This window comes from Chenopodium album, chromosome 26 (genome assembly GCF_948465745.1).
Source record: "Chenopodium album chromosome 26, dcCheAlbu1.1, whole genome shotgun sequence".
NCBI classification, from domain to species: Eukaryota; Viridiplantae; Streptophyta; class Magnoliopsida; order Caryophyllales; family Amaranthaceae; genus Chenopodium; species Chenopodium album.
The window spans coordinates 29,711,724-29,733,570 of record NC_137859.1 but is presented as its reverse complement, the minus strand read 5'-3'; the positions used below and the strand labels follow the sequence as shown (position 1 = coordinate 29,733,570).

The window sequence follows — 21,847 nt, the reverse complement described above, 5'->3', positions numbered from 1 at the left end:
GATTATAGATTATTGTTTGTATTGATTGCATTTCGTATTATTATGTGTAAAAGTTATGATTTCTTATTTGTAAGATCAAAATTTATGTATGTGTAATTAGTGTGTCGTATTATTATATGATTAATTGTGTTATTATTTCTAGGCTTTTAATGTTGTTGGTATAGGAAGTATTGTTTCGAGGTTTTAGGGTTATTAATGCAAAGTATTATTTTGGGTTGAGAATGAATTAATTTTGGGTGCTAGTATTATTATCCTAAGAGTTGAAATATTTATGATTCGAATTGTTATGTTATTTGGGAATTTGTGCCATTATTGAGATATTATCTATTAGTTGTGAATGATTATTTGATCGATGTATGAGATCAAAAGGTTAAGAATTATTATTTTGTTCTTGGTTTGAGGCTCGGAGTTGTATACCTTAGTGCTTGGCATGTTGGTAAAGAGATGATAATCATGAGCTAAGAATGAGGTACAATCTTTATTATTTATTTTTATATGGTCCCCTACAGTGGGAATTGGCTCATATGTGGTCTGGTTCAAGGTGTTTTCTGGTTATTGAGAGTATTCAAGTTTTTATACTTGTTGGTTTGTTATTCGAATTACTCATGTCCAAGGCTAGGTATAAAACAAAGAGCGTGGCACACTTATTGGTTAGACGAGTTGATTGAGCAGAGTATCATCTTATTATTTTTGAGGTGGGGTTTTATCAAGGTTAGTTATGTGGAGTGTCGTATTTAGTTTGAATTTTGGTGAATGTAGTTTCGAACTACATAGTCAATGAGCTAATTATATTATTAAATATTATATTACTTCATTATTGTATATTTGATAATTGGTGATTACTCAGCTTTTTTGCTGACGTGTGTGTGTTGTTTTGTTGTGCTACTTGTGTTTGCGGCCATGTCTTTTTTCTTATGGTGGCCCTACGACGATCTATTTTGGAATTTGTCCTTAATGGTGAGCAGTCAAGATTGTAACAGGTTGCTCAAGTGATCGTAGACTAAAGGAGCTCAAGTGTTTCGATTACTTTGTTATAACAAGTTTGTAAAGTTGTATAAATAGCTCACCTAGATGTATTGGGTTGTAAATATTGGGATTCCGTAAGCTTTAACATTTGACAGGTTGTCGAGTGTGGCGGTTTTACCTTCGATTTAAGTGTATGCTTCCACAATTTTATTTAAAGGTTATCTATTTCTCCTTTATTTATTGTTTATTATTTGTTAGTAATTCGGGGGTGTTACACTTGCGTTCTCCATCTTTCTCTCGCGCTCCTTGCACACTCACTTGGTAAAACTCTAATTTGCAAAAACTCCAACAGTGTCAAGCTTGAATCGTTGGAGTATGAGTTGTGTCGTAATACAAAACAAATATGTTTTGATTGTAAAAGGTATTATACGTTCTTTCACTAAATATTTGGTTAGAAACTTTATCATGAGTAATATGTAAATGGCGTATGACTGACTCTGTAATAAAATTGTTTTCCTTGTAAAAAAAATAATCATTTATTTCTAGTTTTTAAAAGGAAATTACCACTTTATGACGGGGCACTCCCCCATTGATCTATTAGATCAACGGATTTTATATCCAGTGGCAATAATATTATTTTTCTTTTATTTTATACTTTAAACGTTGTTAATTTTAAGATGCTTCAACCTATGTCTTCATTCAACCTCCCCCCTCGATCCCTCAGCAACACCACCATTTCCTCCATTATTTGCATCAACAACTAACACCAACATTCTCATCTTCTTTATCTTCATTGACATGTTTACCAGCATTTCCAACTAAAATCATAAGAAAAAGGGTAAAGTAAAGGGCCGAGCATGGTTAACCCTAAGGGTAAGGGTGTTGTCCTCTTCCATTGAAGCTATCCTTGATCTTCTACTTAAACATTAATCATGACAAGTCTTGGAGAGGTTGTTGTCTGGCACCTATGGTCAATTAGAAACAACATGGTTTTCAACCAAGTTATGATTCCATCTCCACCTGTTTTAACAAATTTATTCCGATTATTCTTTCACTTTCAAGTTGTCTTAGGTTCAAATAGATGTTGCTTCTTCGAGTAAATCAGTTTCTGCTAGAGCTTGGTCTCCTCCTCAAAGAGATTACTTTAAACGTAACACTGATGGCTCCTGGATAAGCTTGGGTGATGCTAGTGTTAGTGGTATCATCCCGTTGTGGATAAAGGGAAGTGGCATATTGGTTTCTCCTTGCAAATCTAGACCCTTGGGCCGGTTTCAGCTGAGTTGCTTACCATTAGGGAAGGTCTTACTATGGCTTGGGAGTGGGGAATTAGGTTCTTGGAACTAGAAATTGATGCCCAAGCACTCACTAATATGATTCAAAATCCTTCCTACTACAATGATCACCTCCTCTCCAACATTTATCAAAGATGTTTCTAAACTCCTTCAAAGAGAATAACAGGCCACAGTTCTTCATGTTAATAGGGCTGCAAACTAAAAAGCCACGACTTGGCTGACATAGGGAGAAGCTCACAACAGGATGGCCCCGTCTTCCATTTCTTCCCCCCTCCTGGCCTCACTGCTTCCTACACTAAGGAAGCAGCTTACGCCATTGCCATGAAAAATGGCGAGTAATCTGGTTTCTGCTGCTGTTCTTAAGCCACTATTGGGCTCCCCACGACCCCACGTCCTACTTATTCTTTTCGTTGATTATTTTTTTTTAATTGTTTTCAGTAGTAGTAGGTGTTAAATTTCGAAACAATATGAAATGGATCTAGGCAACCCGAACAAGGAGGTTGAAAATTTGGTCCACAAACAAGGCTTTGGAGCTTCCATACTAAAACCAATTGGCAATAGTAGGAGTTACTCCTCTACCTTATAAAGTGGAACCACCTCTCCTCTTTCTGCAATGTGGGAGTGATACACATTGGGTTCCAAGACTTCCAACAGTAGGTTCCATGGTTTGCAACTTTTTAGTCTCTAAGCTAACATGGAAGCTCATTTTGATCACAACCAATGATTCTCCTAATTGTAATATAATTTCCTATCCTTATTAATAAAAAGACTTCTCTTATTGTTGAAATTACAAAGTTACCCATATTTAAATACATAAATTGATAATTATACATTTATACTCTTAGGAAAACAAAAAAGTAACATATTCTCATGGTTTAAATATAAGTCAAAGAATTTCAAAAGAAACAAAAGGGAAGAAAAAAAAAAGGTAAAAAAAAAAATCAAAAAATAAACTTTCAGAGAAGCTTTGCCGGTTGTTCGTCACCCCGGCTACCATCATCGTCACCGACGATTCAGTTGTGGTACATTTCTATCTCTAATTTTTTGCAATTTTAGGGTTCATTTGCTTTCGAATTTTCGTCTTAGTTCCATAAATTTTCTAGTAAATGATCAAGCTTTTTGCAATTGTTGCTGAAATTCGGTAATTAGGTTTATTCTTTAATAACTTTTGATTCAATTTTTATCATTTTACCTTTATAATTTTATTTATTGGTGTTTTTTCTGGTTTTTTGTTTCTCCTACTTAATTTTTCGGTGCATCAGATAAAATTCGTTAATTTTTGTGTGTGTTCCTAGACTATAAGTCGAATTTAGATGAATTGAATCTATGTACTTCCTTAAAAATTAATTTTTTGGGGAAATAAGCGAACCTGATTCTTCCTTGAACTGGTACTAATTGAGATTTCGATTGATAATTTATTTAAAAGAATTAATCAAACTCTAGTGCATTGTTTTTCAATCTGTTGGAATCTTTAATTTAGTTGGTGACGCGTATTTGATACTAAATGGGATCATATAACCTCATAAAAATTTGCAATTTTAGTTGTTATTCTGTATTATGACATCTTTGGTGAAAGTTTTAACTGTCCTCATCTGTTCCATGGGCGAGGTTCTCGGATTGCGCCAAGAAAATATTTTGCTAATGGATGAATGGTTATATGTGTCATAGAGCATCATTTAGTTTTGTTATGTTGATATCAATAACGTTTATGATTTTGCTTTAGGATTCACACATTTTTATTTGGTCTCTTTAGTTAAATTGTTGTCTTTAAGTATAATTAAGCTCGTGGTTGATGTAGATTAGGAGATTATATCGTCATCGATTGAAGTTAAAGATTGGAGTGCGTCATGAAAGTGTAGATATCTTGTCATGTTGTAAGTATGCTGTCACCGGAAAAGGTTCCTTTACAATGCCTTAAACAGCATAGTCCTTGTACCGATGTTAGTCACAGCGAAGAACCACCAACAATACCATCCACATCTGATAATGGTGTTGCTTCACAGCCTGGTAAGCTGTAGTTTATATTATGTTTTAAGGGAGAGTCAGCACAACTTAGGTTGTCATCATTAAGTGCAAATCAATTGCAGCAAAACGACCAACCCGACAGTGGGCTGCATGGACACAGGAGGAGGAGGAAAGTTTCTTCACTGCATTGCGGCAAGTTGGCAAGGCAAGTTCTTTCATTAGTTTTATAGGTGATATATTGTATGTTTGTATTTTCTAATAGGGTATCTACTATTTCACAAGTGCAGAATTTTGAAAAGATCACATGTCGAGTGCAAAGTAAAAACAAGGACCAGGTATCCTGAATGATTGCATGTATATGTTTCCATGTCCATATTGTACGTTTGTCAAACAGTTTTTTTTGTTAATTGTTATGATCCAGGTCAGACATTATTACTATCGACTTGTGAGGCGCATGAATAAATTATTGGGTCCTGACTTGTGTTTGGATGCCAAAAATTCCAAAGACACTAATGCTGCAATGTTACGCTGGTAATATGATTTCTAATCAGTCTTTTGTTTCAACAATGTCTTCACATTCAATGATTCTCTCTATTGTTTGGCATATGAAATGGATATGTTGCCTTATCATAGAAGTTCCCTATCAATACAATATAGGGGTAACTGGTGCACTTTGTTGCTCGGTCAGGTATAGGATGTCTATATAAGCTATGTGAATTTTTTAACTCGAACAGCTTATTATGATTAATATATTAACAAGAAAAGTTGAGGGCTTGAGGTGATTGAACAAAATAGATTTTGTATAGCTTTTTGATTTGTGCTTCGTGCTCTGTGCAAAGTCAGATCTTACTAATAGGGCATGTCACCAAACAATTTGCCCCTTTTAAAAAGTTCGTATCGCAATTCGCATTGGAACTGCCATTGGAGGTAGAAGTATTTTCTTTCACTTGGAAACCCTAAAATTCTCCGAACTTATTTTATCAAATTAATCCCAGATGAATTTGTCATAACTTATTAGCTCTAAACTGAAATTAATTGAACTAAATCTACTACGAGTAAAATAAAGAGTGTGAAGAGTGTTATATAGTTAAATAACTCGGATATTCTTTTGGATTAACTTCACTTCAACTTAGCTAGGAAATAGGCTTACTAATACTTTCAGCTTAGTCCTTAGTGCCATAGTATTAAAATTGTGTTAGCAGGTTTTCTATGTTTGCTTGATACAAGATTCAGCTAGTGCCATATATTAAAAACAGTGTTAGCAGGTTTTCTATCTTTGCTGGATATATGATATATTGTATACCCATTATTTAATTAGGGATCCGGTAGGTACAGTGCCATAGAATTCATGTTAAATAACCTTATTTGAGGCTACCTTCCTTTGTGTTTGATTTTCTATAGTTGCAGATTGAAGTATACCTTTCAACATTTAAATTTAAGAGGGTTTGGAGGCATTTTAGCAAGAAATTAGGAAATAGAGTAGGGTTTATCTCGTGAGTTGAGAGTTGGATTTAAAACAAGCAGTTAATGGAGTTGAGATCCCATAGGTCTGTGCTAAAGATCTCTCTTTAGCTGGTAAGCTGTTTATTGCCACAACCAGCATGCCTTGTGGACTAAATACCTCTTAGGTCTGTAAGGTAATGGCTGCTTGTGGACTATGATGTCCAAAGATGTGGAAGACATAAAGAAACCCTCTTGCCTGCAATTAAATATTAAGGAGCACTTGCTTTCAGTTTGGTTATTTAATTAGAATTTATTGGTGCAATCTTTCGTGATGTTCCACACATCTAGAAGATAATTGATGATGCCGGCAGTGAAACAACAGTAGATATTGTGAAGTTATTGCCTTTAGATTAGTAATTAAATTGAAAGAATGGCAAATTAGCAACTGCAGTATTTTTCACTTTGGGGAATTGCCTTTGTGGAAACCTGGAACTTTGAGTTAGATGTGATTCGTCACTAAATAGTTTGTGAAGTTTGTTTGTTTGTTTGTTTGTTTGTTTTTTTTTTTTTTTTTTTTTTTTTTTTTTTTTTCCCTCTTGTGCTGATGGAGTTGTTACACATGTGACTATTCTAATAGCCTAGGTCTTTGTAGACGTATAAACCAATTGTTCTTGTTTACCATCTCTTCATCTGTATCATTAAAATTTTCTTATTTTGCATTTATTTTTTGAATGCATCAGGTGGTCTTTATTGGAAAAGTACAGTTGCAAGGCCTCAAAACTTCATCTGAAGCCACGTAGGTTTAAAACTATCGTAGAGACACTGGTGAGTCTGAACTAAGTTTTCCGTCATTGTGGATATTTCTGAATTTTCGGAGCAACTTCAGTACTGGAGATTCCCTTCTGCTTGCAGGAAAACCAACTTATGAAAGATAGAAAGAAGAATGTAAAGAAACAAGCACTTCAAGGGGAAAATCACTCCTCTCCTTTGCCTACTGCTACAAATCAGAACAAGTTGTCTGCCAATGATGCACGAGCTGTAAAAATTGTTCTAGTTGACAGCCAGAATGGTCAGAAAGTGAGCTCAGGAAAAGGGCCTTCAACACGACGTTGTTCTAGTATTGGTGTTATTCGCAGTAGCAATAAAGGAGAGCCCTCTCATAAAAAGCCATCAAGGCAACGACGAAAATCTGGTACAATACTATTTCAAGTCTTGATTTTGTTGGACTTACTGTAGGTTGATGGTATAGAGCTTTAAAACATATACATAAAATTTCATTTTTCCCTCATTCTTGAAATCATGAGCTTGTTTAACTGGATACCTTTTGAATGTGACTTGAAGGATAATTATTTCTGATACATAGATCCTGCAACTATCTAAATTGCATTTGATTTTTGTTTGTCATACCATTTTCCTGGTGCTTTCCCTAGTGATCTTTGAGTTAGATTGTTAGAGAACTAAAGATAGCCTACCAGTGGTCTTTGTGATAGATGCTTAGTGATGGCATATCCTTGCTTACTTTACTAAACTCGATACCTTAATTTATTGCATGCAAGAATTTATTTCCTTTTGGGTCAAAACTCAAACAGTTTCTTCCATCATTCTATAATTACTTAGTATTACTTTCAGGTCACACCATTACATTTGAAACTTACTCTTGGTTCTATTTGATAAAAATTATCATCATACTTGAGCATTATTCTCTTCACCTGATCATTTTTACTTAAATGAAATAATTATTACTGATCAAAGAGATGCTATAGTGTTTTTTCTCTTGGATATTTTGTATGTATACTGAATTTACTGATTGAAACTTGTTTTTGTCAATTTTTGCTTAATATTAGCTTTTTAAATGGAAGAGAACATGGCCAAAGATGGTTCTGCAGTTCTTTCCCTCCCAAATCTTATATTAAGTCTTTCATTGCTTTCCAATTTTTTTTTCTAAAAACTTTAGCAGGCATGCTATAAGCATTGAGTAATGAAGGCTCCTGAGCCCTGCCTTGTTTTACGAAATCACTCCATAGTAATTTTTAGAGTCATGTTTGGTCTGATACAGGTGCTGTTACTGCAGCTGCAATCAAAAGATGGGAGAAGGCTGCCATGGCTGGTGTCTCCTTGGTTGCTGATGCTGCTGAGCACCTGGAGCGCACTGCTGGTGAAAATCGCACTTCCCATCAAGGTGGATTGACAGTGCTGTTCATTTAAGCAAATGCTTTAGGATTAATGTTAATTATGAACCTAAATTGATTGATATATTTCCAATGTCTTGATGACTCAAACTTATATAGGTCAGTTGAACTGTACAGAGCAAACTGATTTAGGCCCTTCCGTACAAGAACAAGTAAATTTATCAAATATTTCCAAAAGCATGGCCATTGAGGACAATGTACAAGCTACCATGAAACTTAAACTACAGTTGAACTGTACAGAGCAAACTGATTTAGGCCCTTCAATGCAAGAACAAGTAAATCTATCAAATATTTCCAAAAGCATGGCCATTGAGGACAATGTACAAGCTACCATGAAACTTAAACTACAGTTGTTCCCAATTGATCAAACTACCAGACAGGCACTAGAAATGGTGAGATAAAAGCGGTTTCTCTGCTTGTCACATTGAATCAGTGAAAAACAGCTAAATAAAAATATTAATGTTGGGTTATCATGGATGGTTATGCAGGACAAGCGTAATCCTTTCTTGGAACTGACTTTAAGTGCACGAAAGAAGATATCATCCATTCTGGAACATCTTGATCGTAAGTGGGGCAATTCTAGTGTCGCATCTGGGGAGCTCATGCTTTTCCCAGCCAACATTCAAAGAGAAAATTTGGTGCGATATCAGAGATGGACTCGAGATTCTGTTGTAACTGCTGCTGAAGTCTATGCCGTGATTGGTAGCCCTGCAGTGTTTCGATTGAGGTTCTCTCTGCCTCCAACTTCCCTTCATGATAGGTGTTATATTGAAGTGCTAATTATTCGTATGATGATTTCTTCTTTTTTTTGTTTATGAAGATATGGCTGGATTTCTAGCACTGAGCTTCAACCAAGCACCTCACAAACAACTTTTGTACCTGCAATCGATTTTTATGTGCAAGTAAGTAGAAGACAGGAAGCACTTTGGGAACAATCACTTCCACAAATAGAGGAGAAGAGCAATCTGGAAAAACTTGCTGATCACTTTCTTGGTGATCAGCAAACCCTAGAAAAACAAAAAAGATCTCTTAAAGAGTCAGCAGTCGCTACTTCTGGTGAAGCAAATAAGAATGCTGATGTTGAACTTTCCAATGATATCTTTGAAATGCACAACTTAGGATCTAGTGTATTGTCAAAGAAAAATGAACCTTGTGATGAATCTAATTTTAAAAAGTTTAAAACATTTGTAAGTTGCCTTCTCTTTTTTCTTGTGGGTATCATAATAGCTTATTGTGTATTCATATAATTTCTTCATACATTTTTTTCAAGTTTCTTCTTACAAAATTTCTTTTTTCAAGATATATTGCAGGCTTTTCTTGCTTTAATTCCTTTTAATTATTTTCACTACAATAACTTGGTAAATTGTTATCTGACCATAGGGTGTCTAGCTGGAGGACTTGGCTGACACATCTCAATTTTTAATTTTTTATTATGAAATGTGTTGAGGATGCTTGATGTAAACATAAAGTTGTAGTGCTTGTCCATGCTATGTTTAGCAAACTCTCAGGTTGGGATTTTCTTTATAATAAACAGTTAAGGTTTTTATTGGCAGAGCTTTGGAAGGGGATTTTCAATTTTTTTTTTTTTTTTTTTTTTTTTTTTTTGGGTGATGGTCAATTGTATTTGAGAATTGTTGTAAAGAATATCTGATGACTTCTTCTCACGGTTGTTTAAAACTTCTCAAGTTCTGATCCCTGTGCTTTGTGTAGGTTGACCAGAGAGCAAGAAAGAGTACAAGTTTGTCAACCAGAGAGTGGGCTGATAGCCTTACAAATGCTAGTGTTGGGGACTTGTTAACTGAAGATGTAGATGTTATGGATGCCAATGGAGTTGAGAATCCTGCTTTTAGAAGTTCTCAATGTGTTGAGGCAATTCCGTTCACTTGTGACTCATTTGATGCAGCAATTGCTGCCCATATATATAGGCAAAGCAAGATTGGCTTCTCTGGACCCTCTACACATTCATCATCAATTTGGGATGCTGAAGAAACGCGTGATGCATTTTCATTTCAGAACAGAGCTGTCCCTAACAACCAGGTTTTAGCGGCAACTTCAATTGCTGATTCTGAAACTTATCAAACTAGTCCAGCCAGGACCGGCAATAAAGTTCAGGTTTTTATCTTGAACTGCAAAACTTCTAAATATTTTTTTTTTTATTGACGGGCTACTTGTAAACATGTTACAGTAATTGCTATTGTCCCCAAACACTTCCCCAAATTTTTAATTAGTTTGGATCACAGGATGAAGCCATGGTTAAGGGAATTGTCTCGGAAGACCCAATGGATGAGTGTGCATCTGAAACTCATGAGACTGGAAATTCTACCAAAGATTTTAGTAGTCTGACAGATATTTATTGGGTATGTTTTCATCTTTATTTATCATTCCGTTTAAGTACTGGTTTGTGCATTAATTTTTTTTTTTTTTTTTTCTTCTGGTTTTAGATATTGAATCTTGTAGCCTTATGGTTCTAAAGAATACATGAGATACCCTTGAACTAATGTCAATAATGCTGTTAACTAACTCCCCCATCTCCCTCAACATATAATGGTTAACTAAACCTTAAAGTGTGTTACTCTGTTTCTTACCATTACCATTCCCATTAATCAAAACGAGTTTTTGGGTTTTGGTTAATTAGTGAGAGGGTTTCACGATATAATATTTTGTTGGTTAGTCATTAAGGTTAAGTGGGGGATTTTTATTTTTTAGTTTATTCTTTTGCAAACCTTTGGTGTTTATTAAAAATAAGTGGGTACCTAGTGCATTCTTTAAAATATCAGGGGTACACAACACAATACATGTAGTGTGCGTGTGTGTGTGCGTGCGTGTGTTTTTTTTTTTTTTTTTTTTTTTTTGCCTCTTTGTTTGGACTGTTTCTCTTTGTGAATATAATTATCCTTTCAGAATCACCATGTCAGCATATTGTAGTTCTCACTGCTTTCTATATTTTTGTTTGATTTCCAGCCTGACTCATTAGGACCTTTAGAGCTGGATATACCTTCATGTAAATACTATAGTGAAGATCTAATCTTAAGTGATAGCCTGAGTGGCCTGAATCGTCTTCTAGCTAGCAGCCTGGATGCATTCCAAAATTGCCCATTCTTTGGCTTGGATGAAAAACGACCTCCATCGCCAACTACCGGTACTCAAGGAGGTGCTTCCTTTGCTGGTAAAATTGATAAAAGTGATAAAGCTGGAGTGCAATCTCTTCAAGTGTAGCATTTGGTGGGTAGGATTTATGATCTCAGTAGATTTTCTTTCAATTTGCAAGGGATGATCTTGGTAGCTTATCGAAGGCTTCATCAATTCTCTGTCATGCTCAGATCAATTTTAATTTTTCGTCTGTTTTGGGTTATTTTGGGCAAGGGCCGATGGAGGTTGCCTGTGGTACATATTTCCTTACATATTTTCCTTCACTCTGTACAAAAGTGGCATGTGAAGGACTATACAGAACTGTGTTCAATCTTGTTGGTGTTGCACCACTGTACATGTAATTCAAATTGACTTTTATGGATATATTTCAGGAACATGTAATAATAATATTTTCCATCAAATCAATATAATTTTTTTTTTTTTTTTTTTTTTTTTTTTTTTTTTTTTTTTTTTTTTTGACAAGATCAAATCAATATAATTTGTTGTCACTTTGATAAATTTTGAAGGAAAAATTTAAAATGATAACCCCAACTTTCATGTATTTTGTTTAAATAATCCTAACTTTTGGATTATTATGGAATGATCCGAACTTTAGGGGGTGTTGATTTTCTTCAATCCCTAACCGGTCAACAAAAAGCAATGATCTATTATATTAGGTCACTTGACACGTGTTAGGTCCTGATTGGTAAAAAAAAATAAAAAAAAAAAAAAAACCCCAAAATTCACAAACGTATGGTGTTTGTGTATTTAGGCTAGGCTAAGAAAAAGAGAAGCTTTTAGCTTGTAGAGAAAATTAGATGATTGTTGGTGAATGAAAACGAAGGAAATCGTCCGCAATTTATAGAGAAAAAACGACCGAAAAGATCAGAAAACGATCTGAATTCCATCCGGAATAAAACACGTTTCATCACGTGGCAATGGATTTGATTCCTACGTATTCCGACTTTCAATTAAATTGGATTAGTCGAATATCCGTATTTATCCTTATTTTATCATAATTAAGGGTCTGTTCACATTTATTGAACTGAGCTGAGCTGAGTTGAACTGATTGGAGCGAACTGAACTGAGCTGTGCTGAAATGAATATTTTATGAGAGAAGGAAATTAGGAGCTTAACTAAACTAAAACTGAACTGAACTGATTAGAGCTGAACTAAACTGATTGGAGCTGAATTGAACTGAACTGAATTGAAATTAAGTAAATGTGAACAAGCCCTAAATTCATTAAAAACACATGTTTTATTCGATATAAAATTCTTAATCTTTTCAAAAACAGGATAATTGAAAATTTTAAGGTACACACAAAAAACGCGGAATGAACATGTAACTGTTTTGTAAAGAACATACAACTGTTTTGAAAAAAAACATATAGCAGTTTTATAAAATATCATCCAGAATTTTTTTTTTAAATTTTTTTTTTTAAATCTAAAGAACATCTGTAATATTAAAAAAAATAAAAATACATGATGATATTATGCAATCAACATTATTTATATATACCCACCATAATTTAAAGACAAAATTAACAATAAGCATAAAAGCACATTATATTGATAATCAAAGAACATGAACATATGTTCTTTTCACTTTTTTTTTTTAATGTAAATATGTTCTTTTCATGAAATGGAGCACAAACAAATGAACCCAAAATCACAAAAAATAACAAATGAATTGCAAAAAAAAAAAAAAAAAAAAAAAAAAAACGAAAATCAAACAACACTAAAAGTAACAAAATCGAACAAACAATTTTCCGTATGAATAGCAAAAAAAATATGATCAAATTCCAAAATAAACACTAAGACATGTCGAAAATTATACTTACATGTTGTTTTTGTCCCCCATATAAAAGAATTTTTGATTTAGAACTACAAATTTCTTCACAAATTGCTTAAGGTTTAACTGATTTAAAATATTCCAAAAAATCAGTTAAAATTGGAATATTTTTTTTTTTTTACTTTTTGAGAGAGAAAACTTCGAGTGAGAGAAAAATTTTAGAGAGGGGAAATTTCGTTTTAGTAAATGTCTAGAGAAAGTACTATATCAGTAAAATATAATTTACTTTTAACCTCTTGCCTTTTAAAAAAAAAAACTGATTTACTTTGTTCGCGTTTTTTATAAACTAGATGAATGTTCTTTTAAACAACCATGTTCTTTTGTTTCATAATATATGTTCTTTCCACTTTTTTATTAATCAAAGGAGAGGCGGTATGGTGTTTGGTACTGGCGCCTGTAGGGACCACATATTACAGGATAATTAGAACCTTTGAGAAGATTTTTTGAAGCTAATAATCAATCCTAATGGATTTAGGACTCTAAACAACCTTCTAGAAAATATTTGTAAGTTGTTAATTTATGGTAATTTTAAATCGTATTACAATTTTTTTTTTTTTTTTTTTTTTGAAACCTAATTCATATTACATTTAATTAATGAAAATCTGTCTTAAAGAAGAATTTCGGTAGACTTTAACCTCTTCTGAACTTTTATCCTATCAACCAAAAAAAAAAAATTAAAAAAAAAATAAAAAGTGTTTCTTTCTACGCACGAAAGGAAGCCGTACCTACTCATCTAAACTGCATCCATTATAAATATCTCACCTCTCTTCTTCTTCCCTTAATCACTCTTAATTTTCTCTCTTCTTTCTTCGCTCTGCAAATTTTTTCCGTATTCAATCAACAACCATCTTCAATTATGGCGGATCCTGCTGAATCCTCTGAGTAAGTTTTCCATCATATATTCTGAATTTTGATGATTTCTTTTTTGATGTGATTCAATTGTGAAATCATAAACTTATTAATCATGTAATTTAATTGCGAAATTTTGATGATTTTGTTGAATTTTACTGATAATTATGCAACTGAATTGTGGATTTTTTACAGTAAGGGAGCGAAAAGAGATTTTAGTACTGCGATTCTTGAGCGTAAGAAGGCTGTGAATCGTTTGGTTGTCGATGAAGCTGTGAATGATGATAATTCGGTTGTTTCAATGCACCCTGATACCATGGAAAAGCTTCAGCTTTTTCGTGGTGATACTGTTCTAATCAAGGTTGTTAATTTTTTGAATTTATGCTTATACTTATTGTTGATTTTGTTATGAATTTATGATTACTGTTGATCTTGTGATTTTTATACGATATACTGAGTGCTATTTGATGTTCCTGGTTACTTAGGGTTTTTAGAATTGTGCGTGTTTTGAAGTTGTGTAGAATTTATATTGTTGCTAAAGGCGGTGTTCGGATTAATGTGTGATCAATGATGAGGGTATGGAGAGATTTGTAGGTTTATGTATGACACTCTGATTATATGTTATTTGGGAATTGGGGCATCTGGGGGATTGTGTCCATGAGTGAAGGGATTGAAGGTTTTTTGTCGAATATTTAGGTCACCGATTAATTGATCTTGGCTTTGTTTAACTTATAAATGGCGGGTTATAATCAATTTGTGGGGGTTTTAATCAATTTGTGGTGCAAATTGTTATGATTAGTTTTTGGGTTTAAAAGATTTCGAATGTACAAATTAAGTTACAATTTTTCTCTGCATACCCAATACCCATTGTGGAAGGAAAAGAAAAACAATTTACATCCTCAAAGCATTGGGGATTTTGGTTTTATGAAGTTTGTTTAGTTGCCCTATCCTCGAGGACCTTTTGTGTTTGATCCTAAAGGCGTGTTAAATGCCTTCTGAGTTGCTTAACTAGACGCGTCCAATTTTACTGGGTGCAGAGGCTCACTCTAGAACAGAGAATAATGGGTTGAGTCCATTCGTTTTGGGTCAATGGAGACTTGATTGATGTCAACCTATGAAACAAGTTTATCTTTCAAAGAGATATTTGGAGTTTCTAGTACCCTTACAAAAATTCAAGTACAAAATAATGAATTGAAATGTATAATGTGATGGAGAACTAGTTGTTTTGACTTGTTCTCTGGTAAACCCTTTAAAATTTGGTACTTTCTTCGGTTCATGAGAAGTAGAAAAGACTGGAAGTTTATCTACGTTTACAGTACTCTGTATGTGGTTCAGATATGTTTGGTATTTTGTAGGTTTTGTCCTCTGTTTCTAATCAAGTAACTTGTTTGGTATTTTGTAGGTTTTGTCCTCTGTTTCTAATCAAGTAACTTTGTGTGATATTCCCACGAATTAGAATTAGAATTAGAATTAGAATTAGAATTTGAAATTCGTGGGAACTTCTCTATTTCAAATGTGAACTGAACAACCACTATGATTTTGATTTCCTACTTTAAGTTTTGTTCTTTTTTTTTTTTTTTTTTTTTTTTGATGATTGATTTCATCATCTGTTTTGGTGACATTTTCTAGGGAAAGAAAAGGAAGGACACAATCTGCATTGCCCTTGCTGATGAGACATGCGAAGAACCTAAAATCAGAATGAACAAGGTTGTGAGATCTAATTTAAGGGTGCGACTTGGCGATGTGATTTCTGTGCACCAATGTCCTGATGTTAAATATGGGAAGCGTGTGCATATTCTTCCTATCGATGATACCATTGAGGGTGTCACTGGAAATCTATTTGATGCATACCTAAAACGTATGTTTCCATTTTCCACAGCACTGAAATTATTTATGTTACTGAAGTTTAAGCCGCGTGTTAAAATATTATCATAAATTACCGTTAAAATTGCAATATAATTATTTTCTGCACTCATTTTGACTCTATCCTCTTTTAGACTAATCTTGAGTGCTTGAGCTCTTGTTTAAAAGAAGAAATAAAAAAACCTATCAGTTATCATGTAGCTACATGTTTTTTTCTGAAAAAAATGAGGCACAAGAACTAGCCAAGATTGAGTGTATATTGCTCTCAAGTAGGAAATTGGTAAATCCCATGGAGAGTCTTTGAGATAATTTAAGACAAATTCTGGCAATTTAAATCTTTTATATAATTGCTTGTTTTGCTTTAATTGGACCTTCCCAAAGGTGAACTCATGTATCAAGTTGTAGTTGTGTACTTGTTTTGATTGTTATAGTTGTGTTGATTGATTTGATGCAAGCTGTGGGCTGAGGTAGCAAAGTCTTTTCTGTTTATGATTTATTTAATTTTAATTTTATCACTTTGAATGTTTCTTTTTTGGAAATTGATATTTCCAATCACCCTTCATTTTTTCATTGGTGGCCATGGCCCTATATATTTATGCCAAACCCATCGATTGCTTAAGGCTTTACCAATGGGCACTAGATTCTACCCTTTTTCTTTGCTTTTCTTAATTTGTGTTCATAACTGTAAGTGAGCTAGACAATTAGCTTTAGAGGAAATATTCTCTAAGTTTTCTTTCAGAAAGTGTAATCTACAATTTGATTTTTAAGAAAGGTAAGATTAATTACATGTGATCTGAAATGATATTTATGATATGTGCAATTAATGTGTTATCCCCCTTAAGGCCTTGAGTGGTCTAAATTAATATATGTATGGCTTGATAAATACTTGTATAAGGACAGTGGATTTATGTGGTTGTATTATTTGCTAGTCCATAAATTATAATGGTGTTGTAGTAAGGGTGTTACCGAGTGGCATTATAATTATATCACACTTCATTCATTCAAAAGCTCTGAAACACACGTGTTAAATAATAAATATTGAAAATTTCACATTTAGGATCTTATCCACTAAAATATGAGCAAATGGTTTTGTACACTCCCTTTGCAAGAAAAAAGCAATATTGTATTTGGTTTAGTTTCTCTCTTGCTAACCTAATCCGAATTATGGGTTTTAAGTGGGACTCTAGTGCGAGGGAGCCAATTTTCAAGTAAATGCAATTTGTGAATCACAGCTTTAGTAATGCAATATAATTGATGATGGGGGTAACATAATTATCTATAGCATATCTTTGTGTGATTTTTTAATGCCTGTTACAATATTTATCATCATTATGCATCAAGTTGAAATCCTTTATGCTACAGCCTTTGCATATCGGTCAACCTTTATATCTAGCTATTTGTAACCATCTGCAGTGAGTTTACTTGCCGTCTTTTTTTGTGTGCTTTGCAGCTTATTTTCTGGAAGCTTACCGGCCAGTGAGGAAGGGCGACTATTTTCTTGTGCGAGGAGGAATGCGAAGTGTTGAATTTAAGGTTATTGAGACTGATCCTCCTGAATATTGTGTTGTTGCCCCAGATACTGAGATTTTTTGCGAGGGTGAGCCAATTAAACGAGAAGAGGAGGATAGATTAGATGAGGTTGGCTATGATGACGTGGGTGGTGTTAGGAAACAGATGGCCCAAATTAGGGAACTGGTAGAGTTGCCATTGAGACACCCACAATTGTTCAAATCTATTGGTGTCAAGCCACCAAAAGGAATTTTGCTCTATGGACCACCGGGTTCGGGAAAGACTCTGATAGCCCGAGCCGTGGCAAATGAAACTGGTGCCTTCTTCTTTTGTATCAATGGGCCAGAGATCATGTCAAAATTGGCTGGGGAAAGTGAAAGCAATCTCAGGAAAGCTTTTGAGGAAGCTGAGAAGAATGCTCCATCGATCATTTTCATTGATGAAATTGATTCTATTGCTCCCAAACGAGAGAAAACCCATGGAGAAGTTGAGAGGCGTATTGTTTCCCAGCTTTTGACTCTTATGGATGGGCTTAAATCACGGGCACACGTTATTGTTATGGGTGCTACAAATCGTCCTAACAGCATTGACCCAGCACTGAGAAGGTTTGGTCGATTTGACAGAGAAATAGATATTGGTGTTCCAGATGAAATTGGGAGACTTGAGGTTCTTCGAATTCACACGAAAAACATGAAGCTTTCTGAAGATGTATGTACCTTTCTTTTCTCTAAAAATTAATATTAAAATGTCCCTGCTATAATTATTTGTTTGATTGAGTTGTAATTTGTCAAACAGGTTGATTTAGAAAAAATTTCCAAGGAAACACATGGTTATGTTGGTGCTGACCTAGCTGCCTTGTGCACTGAAGCTGCACTTCAATGTATTAGAGAAAAGATGGACGTAATTGACCTGGAAGATGAGACTATTGATGCTGAGATCCTTAATTCCATGGCTGTCACGAATGAACACTTCCATACTGCTCTTGGGCAGAGCAATCCATCTGCTCTGCGTGAAACGGTAGGGTTATATTGTGATATCATTATTGTTAAGTTCCTTTCTGTTTTTCTAGTTTTGTTTATGATCTTTATATTTACTTATTGTCAGGTTGTGGAAGTTCCCAATGTTTCTTGGGATGACATTGGTGGCCTTGAAAATGTCAAAAGGGAACTTCAAGAGGTACTTATTTTTGCCTTCAATTGCTTTTCACTTTTCTTTATCTTCTGTACTGTAGACTGAACACATGGTATTCCTGTTGTAGACTGTTCAATATCCCGTGGAGCATCCTGAGAAATTCGAGAAATTTGGAATGTCTCCTTCCAAGGGAGTTCTTTTCTACGGGCCTCCTGGATGTGGAAAGACTTTGCTGGCAAAGGCTATTGCTAATGAATGTCAGGCTAACTTCATCAGTGTGAAAGGGCCTGAATTGCTAACAATGTGGTTTGGAGAGAGTGAAGCTAATGTCAGAGAGATTTTTGACAAGGCCCGTGGGTCAGCTCCATGTGTTCTGTTCTTTGATGAGCTTGATTCAATTGCAACTCAGGTGCGTACATAGACTTTTTTTTGACGAGTGTACCTTAATATTTCTTTGATTACTATTTAAGGATGGGATATAGTATCTTCTTTTATGTCTTGTGAGTTGTGACTTTTAAGTGGTTTAATTCACTCCTGCTTCAAAATATCATTATCATTTGATATTTAGAGCCCAGGTTGGCATTTGCATAGAATTTATCCTGTGATGCTATTATCCATACTGGGAGCTTTCAGCCTGTTCTGTTATTTCTGCCAAAATTTTTAATGAAGAAATTGTAAAACAGCATTGGGAAAGGGAAATTTTTGAAGGCACAGATTTATGTCTTTATTTAAAGCAATTTCTCTATTTTAAACCTTTTATGTTTTGCAGTTATACATGCTGTTAATAATCCTGTTACTTAAACCTGTTATTTAAAGCAAATTGGTGGTGGTTGTTGCTTTCACTGTTATGCCAATCTTGAATTGGTGGTGGCTTCCTCCACATTTAGCGGGCTTGATTTCTTTGATCTTCCAAGGTTGAAAATCCAAAATATTTAAGTGTTTTTAAGTGGTTAAAAGCCAAAGATATAAACATTTAATTACAATAGTGGGATTTAGAAGATGGGTTAACCATATAAGAAGAATAGGTGGAATGGATTAACTGTAGAAGAGGTTGGAAAAGAGAGAGCTTTTATATGTGCAGACTTCTTGTGTGCCACTTTACAAGCAAAAAGCTGAGGTTTATTTCTAAAAGAGAACCTTGGAGGCTTTATTGAATATTAAAATTAAATAAAAACTCAACCCCATATTAGAAAAGCAAATAAAATGGATTTTACATCCAGGAAAAAAATATTTCTTTTTTTTTTAAAAAAAAATTTAATTTATTTCGATTATAAGGAAAGAGAACTAGATTGTGAGTGAAGGAGTATCAACCTTATGACCTGACTCAGAGGTGAGAGAAGGTTATGAGAAGAGAGAGAGAAAGTGAAGAAGTCGAGGAAGGTAAAGATAGAGATACATGTCATTTAGTGTTGGGCATGGCTGAGGGGAGAACAATTTAAAATCAACCCAAAAGAGTGTGGGTTGTTTATTGGTGAGATTAGGTAGGAGGGTTGGTTATTAAATTCATTTACTTAAGCATGGGTTAGCTATAAAACAGACAATAAGGGCACACTAAAATCAGTATACAAAATCATATCACCATATATTATTTCTTCTCTGTTTTTTTTTGGGTGGGGTTGGAAGTGGATGCTTAAACTTTAATGTCTAAACTCTGAATTGCACTATGAATGTCATTTCTGTAATTCTACACTTTAGATCCCAATTTATTCTTGCTTCGGAAATTTTCTGGTGAGTTTGCCCCATGGGGCCATGGATCACATTACCCTCTCAAAGTCCACCTTTTATTAGTGGCATTTTTTATCAGTAAGTAGTTATTTTGTTGTAGTTTCTTTTTATAGTCCATCTTGCTGATTCAACTGTGTTCTGTGGTGTTTTTGCAGAGGGGAAGTAGTTCAGGTGATGCAGGTGGTGCCGCTGACAGGGTTTTGAACCAACTTTTGACTGAAATGGATGGCATGTCTGCCAAAAAAACTGTTTTCATCATCGGAGCCACCAATAGACCTGATATTATTGATCCAGCACTTCTGAGACCTGGTCGTCTTGATCAACTAATATATATTCCTCTTCCAGATGAGGAATCTCGTTATTCAATTTTTAAGGCTGCCTTGAGGAAGTCGCCTATTGCTAAAGATGTTGATATTAGAGCACTTGCCAAGTACACTCAGGGGTTTAGTGGGGCAGATATCACTGAAATATGTCAGCGGGCTTGCAAATATGCCATCAGAGAGAACATTGAGAAGGCAAGTATTGCTGCATATGATAGATTGAATTTTAATTCTTTTATCTGTGTTCCTGCAATTTAAGTTGTCAGAATTTGATGCCTTGTGTGACATGGAAATTTGCAACTGTTCTTATTTACCTATGCAATGACCTATTGAATTAGGGAGTTATGTTTAAAAAGTAACCTTCTTTGGAGTTCTTTATGTTCTCTAGAGAATTTTCCTCTATTTTTTTCTTTTAATTTATTTGTCTTTGTTGAATTCCAGGACATTGAAAGAGAGAGGAGGAGAAAAGATAACCCCGAGGCTATGGAGGAGGATGTGGATGATGAAGTTGCTGAAATCAAGGCTGCACATTTTGAGGAATCCATGAAATTTGCCCGGAGAAGTGTCAGTGATGCCGATATCCGTAAGTATCAGGCATTTGCTCAGACCTTACAGCAATCTAGAGGTTTTGGCACAGAGTTCCGTTTTGCCAATACCACTCCTGGGACTACTGGTACAGATGCATTTGCTGCTTCTGCTGGAGGAGTTGATGAAGATGATCTCTATAATTAGGTTCTCTTTGGCCTTTTGTTTTATAATCCTACCAGTTTTATGTCAGAGGACATGTATAATTTGGTTGCTTCTTTGTAAGAATTTGTTGCTCGTAAGTTGATCCCGTTGTGACGTAGATTTCTACTTAGTCTGAATTTGGTTGACGGGAGCAGTTAATGTGAATCCTTTTAGACTTGTTAGCATGCACTACGTAAATGACAAGTTACTTTTCCTTTTCCTGTCATTCTATTTGTTTGCTTGATTTCTAATCTTATTGCGGTCTGTAAAGACCACCAGTATATTAACTCCGAGTACTACAGGTCTTGATCCGCGCCAGAGTAATGAAAAACTTAAAAACAATTCTATGCTTGTAACTTGCACAATTTTCAAAACTAACATAAGTAGTGCAAATATTATACTCCATATCCTTTGCACAACTAGCTGTAACTGCTGATGTTCTGTGAAAGAATTTAAAATGAAGGTGTTATTTTGGTTCTCCTCTGATGATATGCTTAAGGCAAGTTGTGGCCTTTATTACCTTTCTACCATCAAGGTGTGAGGTTAAAAGATTAAGCCAAATTTGGCAGAGGACGCTTTCTACCCACATGCTTTCACTTGTTTGAGCTTTTTAACTTATTTGAACCTATAATAACACATACATCTAATTGAAAATTTAAATAGATATAAGAGTCCTTACAAGAACAATAATAACAACGTTAAAAATAATAGCAACAATAATAACAATAATTTTTTTTTTTTGGCTAGGAACAATAATAACAATAATAATAACAAAGGAGTTTTTCAATAATAATAATAATACTACCTCCGGTCCAAATTACTCGCAACTTTGTAATATTTTATATCTCACAAATAATACCCAAAGTTGCGAGTGATTTGGACCGG

At 34.5% G+C, this 21,847-nt stretch overlaps 2 protein-coding genes across 5 annotated transcripts; both read left to right on the top strand.

Moving 5' to 3' along the window:
- Positions 1 to 3,143: 3,143 nt before the first annotated feature.
- LOC145617728 (TSL-kinase interacting protein 1-like) lies at positions 3,144 to 11,400 on the top strand. 4 transcript variants are annotated; one of them, XM_081672477.1, is made up of 14 exons: positions 3,144 to 3,280; positions 4,057 to 4,265; positions 4,346 to 4,428; positions 4,511 to 4,558; positions 4,645 to 4,754; positions 6,407 to 6,491; positions 6,579 to 6,858; positions 7,738 to 7,845; positions 7,973 to 8,247; positions 8,344 to 8,582; positions 8,676 to 9,042; positions 9,566 to 9,967; positions 10,096 to 10,212; positions 10,817 to 11,400. In XM_081672477.1, exons 2-14 carry the CDS (start codon positions 4,139 to 4,141, stop codon positions 11,069 to 11,071), a joined length of 2,496 nt encoding a protein of 831 aa, XP_081528603.1. In that variant the 5' UTR covers positions 3,144 to 3,280; positions 4,057 to 4,138; the 3' UTR covers positions 11,072 to 11,400. The 4 variants fall into 4 exon arrangements, with proteins under 4 accessions (XP_081528603.1, XP_081528601.1, XP_081528602.1 ...); XM_081672475.1 differs by having other exon boundaries at positions 7,955 to 8,247; XM_081672476.1 differs by having other exon boundaries at positions 7,723 to 7,845.
- A 2,168-nt stretch (positions 11,401 to 13,568) lies between these two features.
- LOC145616317 (cell division cycle protein 48 homolog) lies at positions 13,569 to 21,188 on the top strand. Its single transcript, XM_081671015.1, has 9 exons — positions 13,569 to 13,718; positions 13,881 to 14,046; positions 15,315 to 15,543; positions 16,999 to 17,765; positions 17,853 to 18,074; positions 18,162 to 18,233; positions 18,316 to 18,597; positions 20,069 to 20,428; positions 20,675 to 21,188. The coding sequence occupies exons 1-9, from the start codon at positions 13,693 to 13,695 to the stop codon at positions 20,963 to 20,965; spliced, it is 2,415 nt and encodes an 804-aa protein (XP_081527141.1). The 5' UTR covers positions 13,569 to 13,692; the 3' UTR covers positions 20,966 to 21,188.
- Positions 21,189 to 21,847: the final 659 nt, after the last annotated feature.

Excerpts from the sequence above, each read along its gene's own strand:
- LOC145617728 (XM_081672474.1), top strand. The coding sequence starts at position 4,139 with ATGCTGTCACCGGAAAAGGTTCCTTTACAATGCCTTAAACAGCATAGT. Across the intron at positions 4,559-4,644 it reads AAAGTAAAAACAAGGACCAG|GTCAGACATTATTACTATCG; the intron begins GTATCCTGAATG and ends GTTATGATCCAG. Across the intron at positions 9,043-9,565 it reads TTAAAAAGTTTAAAACATTT|GTTGACCAGAGAGCAAGAAA; the intron begins GTAAGTTGCCTT and ends TGCTTTGTGTAG.
- LOC145616317 (XM_081671015.1), top strand. The coding sequence starts at position 13,693 with ATGGCGGATCCTGCTGAATCCTCTGA. Across the intron at positions 18,075-18,161 it reads CATCTGCTCTGCGTGAAACG|GTTGTGGAAGTTCCCAATGT; the intron begins GTAGGGTTATAT and ends ACTTATTGTCAG. Across the intron at positions 18,598-20,068 it reads TTGATTCAATTGCAACTCAG|AGGGGAAGTAGTTCAGGTGA; the intron begins GTGCGTACATAG and ends GTGTTTTTGCAG.